This window comes from Lactuca saligna, chromosome 3 (assembly GCF_052625555.1).
Source record: "Lactuca saligna cultivar CGN05327 chromosome 3, ASM5262555v1, whole genome shotgun sequence".
Lineage (NCBI taxonomy): Eukaryota > Viridiplantae > Streptophyta > Magnoliopsida > Asterales > Asteraceae > Lactuca > Lactuca saligna.
The window spans coordinates 170,069,277-170,074,901 of NC_136419.1; the positions used below are offsets into that span (position 1 = coordinate 170,069,277).

Consider the following 5,625-nt stretch of genomic DNA (forward strand, 5'->3'; position numbering starts at 1 on the left):
TTGACCAGGCTACATTTCATTATCATCGCCTTGCCGATCTGAAGTACAAATCAACATCTACAACAACAACGAAATTACGCGAATTCCCTCACAGAGACACACACACACACACACACACACACAAAGAGAGAGAGAGTAGTTGGTGGTGAATCGGGGTCGAAATCATCAGCTCATACTTGATCAAAGGATCAAATCGCAAGAGGAGTTGCTATCAAAGAGCCTTATCACCCTTGCCGGAGTCTCATTCGCTTGAGAAAAAAACAGCGTTACGCATCAATATCTTCTCTATTTATATGCAGAGTTTGGAGAGATAAGGGGATACGAAAGAACCATGGAAGAGAACGTGGGGGGAAGAAGGGGGGAAATTACAAGTTAATCGCCCGTTGTAAAACGTGGGGAGAAGAAGGAGGAGGGTCGTCGAAACCGATTGTTGGAACCACAGACAACCACCAAAATCGAGTTTATACAGACGAGATTGAAAGAACGTGGAGTTTAGACGGCTGTAATTTTGAGGACGACGGTTAGACTCACCGTTGTCACTAGTATTAATAATAATAATAATAATAATAATAATAATAATAATAATAATAATAATATGTATTTATTACAAATATTAAAAAAGGGAAGAAAAAAAAAAGTGTGTGTGTGTGTAAGTTCCTTTTAGTGTTTGATTTCTTATATTTAGATTAATTAATATCATAGCTATCTTGGTTATGGTTTTTGATTACGGAGTGTTATTGTGTTAAGAAAAGAAAGCATGAGAAAAATGTGTTCAAAATAAGAAACGACTTGATATTAAAAAGACTTCCAAACTATAAAATTGTAGTTGTCGATTGCCTAAAAATCATAGATAAGTACTTATGGTACTAATATTTTTATTGAATAACAGATAAGTAAATAGTCAAAAACATATCGCTAAGCAAAGGATATTTCTAAAAGAATAAATCGTTGAGCTGTTGTGAGTGGGATGGCCACCAGGTGAAAAACGAATCAATTAGCAAGCATCAGGTGCCTCGCCCTTTGTAACAGATTCTATATCAACTCTGTATTTTCTCAAATAGATAATTGAAATCTATTTCTTGTACACAATATCTCTCTATTGATCTATTCCTTGTTATCTACATCTAATTAATTCGGTGAATTATTATTTCACTAATTCACCAGGTTAATTAAATAGGAAATCGAAACTACCTATTCTACAGACTACGTTTTAAGTCAAGCTACCTTCATTTTTCTACTTTCTCCTTAATTTCCCACTGTCATTTTTCGTTCTCCTTTTATTTTATATATAATTGTTGACTATTGTTTCAGGGATCATTAATGATTATTCTGGGATTTGATTTTTATTACGCGAAAGTAGTTTTGTTTTCTGGAGTGATACTGAGCTTTTGAGCTGGATGGAGAATAATTTGAACAAGAATTCCGAAGACGCCTTACTAAGATGGAGGAAGATAAATGGTCTTATAAAGAATCGTAACAAACGGATTGGTTTCACTGCTGACCTCACCAACACTCTTCCGGATATGCGTCTCAATCAGGTCAACAATCTTTCCTTACACCATCTTTTTTGACGCTGTGGGACGTTTCAACAAACTATTGGTGATCCTCATCGAAGGATTCCCTCGATTAGCAATTATCAAAAAATTCTATCATTTCTTTGGCTTCTCAAATCAAAAGTGTTTTGAGTTGACCATTTTCATGTTAAAACAACACTGTGATAAATTCTAATACAAGTCCTCATGTTTTTTTTACACAATAAGTTAATACATCTTAGTTATTATCGTATAACGAATGAGAAGCGAACATGCGACAAGTTACACCGCTAAGCTTATTTGTATGATAAAATTAATTCTTTTGAAAACTAGATCTATAGATCTAATGGATATAACATTGTTATATATATGATCCGTTGTACTCTACTAAGAAGTTCCATATATACATGTGTTTCGAAAAAAAATGAAATAAAAGCTTAATACAAATAAAAATAAAATATTCGTAGGATGTGGGTTCTAAAAAACAACGAACCAATTTTTATTGTTGGATCAAAAATATCAACAATAAAAATTTATAGGTTGTAATGTTATTCGTGGACACATGTAAAAGATTATAGCAAACAACAGTACATTGAGAGAGAGAGAGAGAGAGAGAGAGAGAGAGAGAGAGAGAGAGAGAGAGAGAGAGAGAGAGAGAGAGAGAGAGAGAGAGAGAGAGATTCGTAAATATTCCCAAATATAACCTAAATAATGCTAAAACATAGATTATTTTTCAATTTTAGGAGTTAATTTTAAACAATAAAATATATCAATTTTTCAAATTTTTAATTTTAGGACATTATTCTACAAATGGACATCTATATCGGTAAATGAAATATAATTTTTTTTTTTATATTTTTGTTTGTTGACAACCACAATGTGAATCTGAATAGTCCCTAAAATTTACACATGTTAATTCACATAAGAACCATCCACTTAATAAGGTCTTATAATAGTCTTTGCTTACTTATTGATCAAACATTAACATAAATTATTGCTATCGTGGTGTCTTGTATATAGTTGTTCAATATTAATCATTCTAGATTATACTGCAATGAAGCAGCCAAATGGCCTCAAACTACCCTTCCATGTCATAAAAGATTGTACCCAAGACTTCAACAACAAAAATTTCATTGGGAAGGGTGGTTATGGAAGGGTCTACAAGGGAATCCTCACATGGGGAGATCATATAAACCAACTAGTTGCTGTAAAGCGGCTAGATGTCAACGGATTTCAAGGCAACAAGGAGTTTCGAACAGAGGTTGCAATGCTTTCCGAGTATCAACACAAAAACATTATAAGACTTATAGGATTTTGTGATGATAACAAGGAGATGATCCTTGTTTATGAATATGCAAGCCATGGAAGCCTTGAAAAATATATATGTGACACTACCATGTCAGGTAGACTATCATGGACACAACTCCTCAAAATATGTATCGGTGTTGCTTCTGCATTGGACTATCTTCATAACCATGTGGCCGAAAAACACAGAATTATACATCGCGATGTGAAAAGCGCGAATGTTTTGTTGGATGAGAATTGGAATGCAAAACTTTCCGATTTTGGGTTGGCTAGAATAGGTTTAGCAAATCAACATAACACCTTTGTGATCACTAACCTTGCCGGCACATATGGTTACACTGACCCCGAATATGAAAGAACAGGGTTTTTAACAAAAGAGTCGGACGTTTATTCACTCGGTGTGGTTTTGTTTGAAGTTTTGTGTGGAAGGCTAGCATGTGTTTTCAACTACCATGATGAGCGACGATTCCTACATCATTTGGCTCGAACATCCTATAAAAATGGAGAGCTTGATATAATTATTGATCACAGAATAAAGAAAGCTATCAACCCAAGAACATTACGCATGTTTTCCGCTATAGCATATCAATGCTTACAAGAAACTCGGGAAAAACGACCTACAATTGCTAAGGTGACATTCCAACTTAAGGAAGCCTTGAAAATGCAAGTAAGTTTTAATATCATTTTTATCAATTACTTCAATATGTATATTGTTAGGGTAAAATAAGGATGTGTACATAAAAGTACATGAATTGCTTACACATCATTTGTTTTCGCTCATCTTTAGATTTCACCAGTTTTTTTCAAGATAGAGAAGATGAATCCACCTTTAGTTGATTCAGAATTGGATTCTTTGTCGAAGCTTTATATAAACAAGCATATAAACAAGCGAGACATGGAAAATAAAATCTAAAGTAAAACTTAGGTTTTACCATTGTCTAGAGAAACAGTCAGACAACACAACATCACAGGTTGGTCTTCTATGCTTCGCGTCTTTGATTGGATGGAAACATATATCTAAAGTGTGCAGTGAATGATCCTTACATAAAGAAAAAACGATGTAAGATTAACAAATATTTATTTCTTTCTATACTTAATATATCTTTACATGAAAGACCTGCAATTTTTTGTTCTAGGAACATTCCTTAACTACATAATCCTCAAAATAATAGTCGATGCTTTCATACAAGGTAGTTTTTCCCATTATCTTGGTTTGTGAGAAAATGTGTGATATTAGTCACTAGAAGTTGAGTATTAGACTTGCAGTGGATCTTTGAAAAATGATCGCATCATAACAACTAAAAAAAAAAAAAAGTCAATACAACAGATAAAATTACTTCAAGCATGAGAATCAACAGAGTGGATAAAAAGAGATCAGACAATTACATGTGAATACGATGATCTTTATTCGGTTATGAATTAATGACTATTATGTGCAAATTTTGTTTGTAGATTTAATATTGTTTCTTTTTCTACTGACCTACAATGTTGTGAAATTGTCCTAGGCAGTAAGGCGGAGGTCTAACGACTCGTAAAATGAAAATTGGTTTTGAACTTATTAAACTTTTTATGGTGATGAAGACTTGAAGTTGTTTAACACTTTAGCATGTTTTAAATTGAACTTGTTATTCACTTATGTTGCATTAGTTAGGTTGATTCTTCAAATTTTAATGCTGTAATATAACTACATAAGAAAATAGAAGTAATTAACACGTTATAATAAACAAATCAATAAAAGTACATTTTGCTTCTTGTAATAGAAGTATAAACAAGAGCACGCATGTTCATTAGAGTTTGTAAGAAAAGAATTGTTAAAATCTAAAAGACAAGAAGATAAAACATGAAATGAAAAACATGGTCATATGTATGGCGTGAATCTAGTAACTATTTAATCACTTTGTATCCACACGGATATTGTGTTATCCTATTAATATCACAAAACAAAAACATATATATAATATTAGATAACATTGTAACTTATCATTTTCAGCCTTTGATCAAGGTGGTCCAAGCCGATTGAGGCCCAGTCTAAAAGAAAAATGCAGCCGATACAAATAACTATAGTCATAAAAATGTAGAAAATAGTGACAGGTACAAATTCACTAAAACTTAGGATGTGTTTGGGTTGGATGGAATGAAATAACGAATGAATTAAATGTACCGAGTAATATTTGGCATGGGTGAATTAAAGCAATGGACATTGTTTTGTTTGGCTATTACGTTGTAATGGAATGAGTTATATTGGAATCACAAAGGAATAAATGGAATAATATTAACCGATAATGGCAAATACTCCCTTGTAACACAAAATCTATTTTACTTGTAAATTTTGCAAGAATTATCTTATGAAATATATATATTTTTCTATTGGGGTAAATTACACCAATCGTCCCTCATGCAGGTGTCAGAAAACACGTTTAGTCCCTATTTTTAAAAATTAACTCGAATCGTCCATCGTTTGTTAAAAACACGGTTATCAAAATCGCGATCCTGATCGTAAGATCCTACGATCTTAGGTATGAAAATCGATCAGGATCATAAAATGATCGTATTTGAGGTAAGATCGTAAGATCGTAGGTAGGATCGTAGGATTGAGATCCGATCGGGTCCTACATTCCCTTGATTTTTTATTTTATTTTGTTTTGTTTTTTTTGCGAATGAAATTTTTTTTACTCATGTATGTCTTTTACCCTTTACCAATTTACTATTTATCATTTTGTATTGCGACTTATGACGAATATTTTGAAGTTTTTAGAACTTTTGAATAAAAAATTGAATGTTTGAAATA

The 5,625-nt window shown here is 32.6% G+C and overlaps 1 protein-coding gene across 7 annotated transcripts; it reads left to right on the plus strand.

Annotated features, from left to right (window-relative positions):
- The first annotated feature begins 1,078 nt into the window (after positions 1-1,078).
- LOC145037459 (putative receptor-like protein kinase At5g39000) lies at positions 1,079-5,046 on the plus strand. Of its 7 annotated transcripts, none has more exons than XM_078986116.1 (4): positions 1,079-1,164; positions 1,312-1,538; positions 2,596-3,504; positions 3,625-3,934. In XM_078986116.1, exons 2-4 carry the CDS (start codon positions 1,398-1,400, stop codon positions 3,748-3,750), a joined length of 1,176 nt encoding a protein of 391 aa, XP_078842242.1. In that variant the 5' UTR covers positions 1,079-1,164; positions 1,312-1,397; the 3' UTR covers positions 3,751-3,934. The 7 variants fall into 7 exon arrangements, 4 of the variants coding, with proteins under 4 accessions (XP_078842242.1, XP_078842241.1, XP_078842243.1 ...); XR_013678877.1 differs by adding an exon at positions 4,828-5,046 and having other exon boundaries at positions 1,081-1,538; positions 3,625-3,808; XR_013678878.1 differs by adding an exon at positions 4,347-4,710 and having other exon boundaries at positions 1,081-1,538; positions 3,625-3,808.
- The last annotated feature ends 579 nt before the right edge of the window (positions 5,047-5,625 follow it).

Excerpts from the sequence above, each read along its gene's own strand:
- LOC145037459 (XM_078986116.1), top strand. The coding sequence starts at position 1,398 with ATGGAGAATAATTTGAACAAGAATTCCGAAGACGCCTTACTAAGATGG. Across the intron at positions 1,539-2,595 it reads CGGATATGCGTCTCAATCAG|CCAAATGGCCTCAAACTACC; the intron begins GTCAACAATCTT and ends GCAATGAAGCAG. Across the intron at positions 3,505-3,624 it reads AGGAAGCCTTGAAAATGCAA|ATTTCACCAGTTTTTTTCAA; the intron begins GTAAGTTTTAAT and ends GCTCATCTTTAG.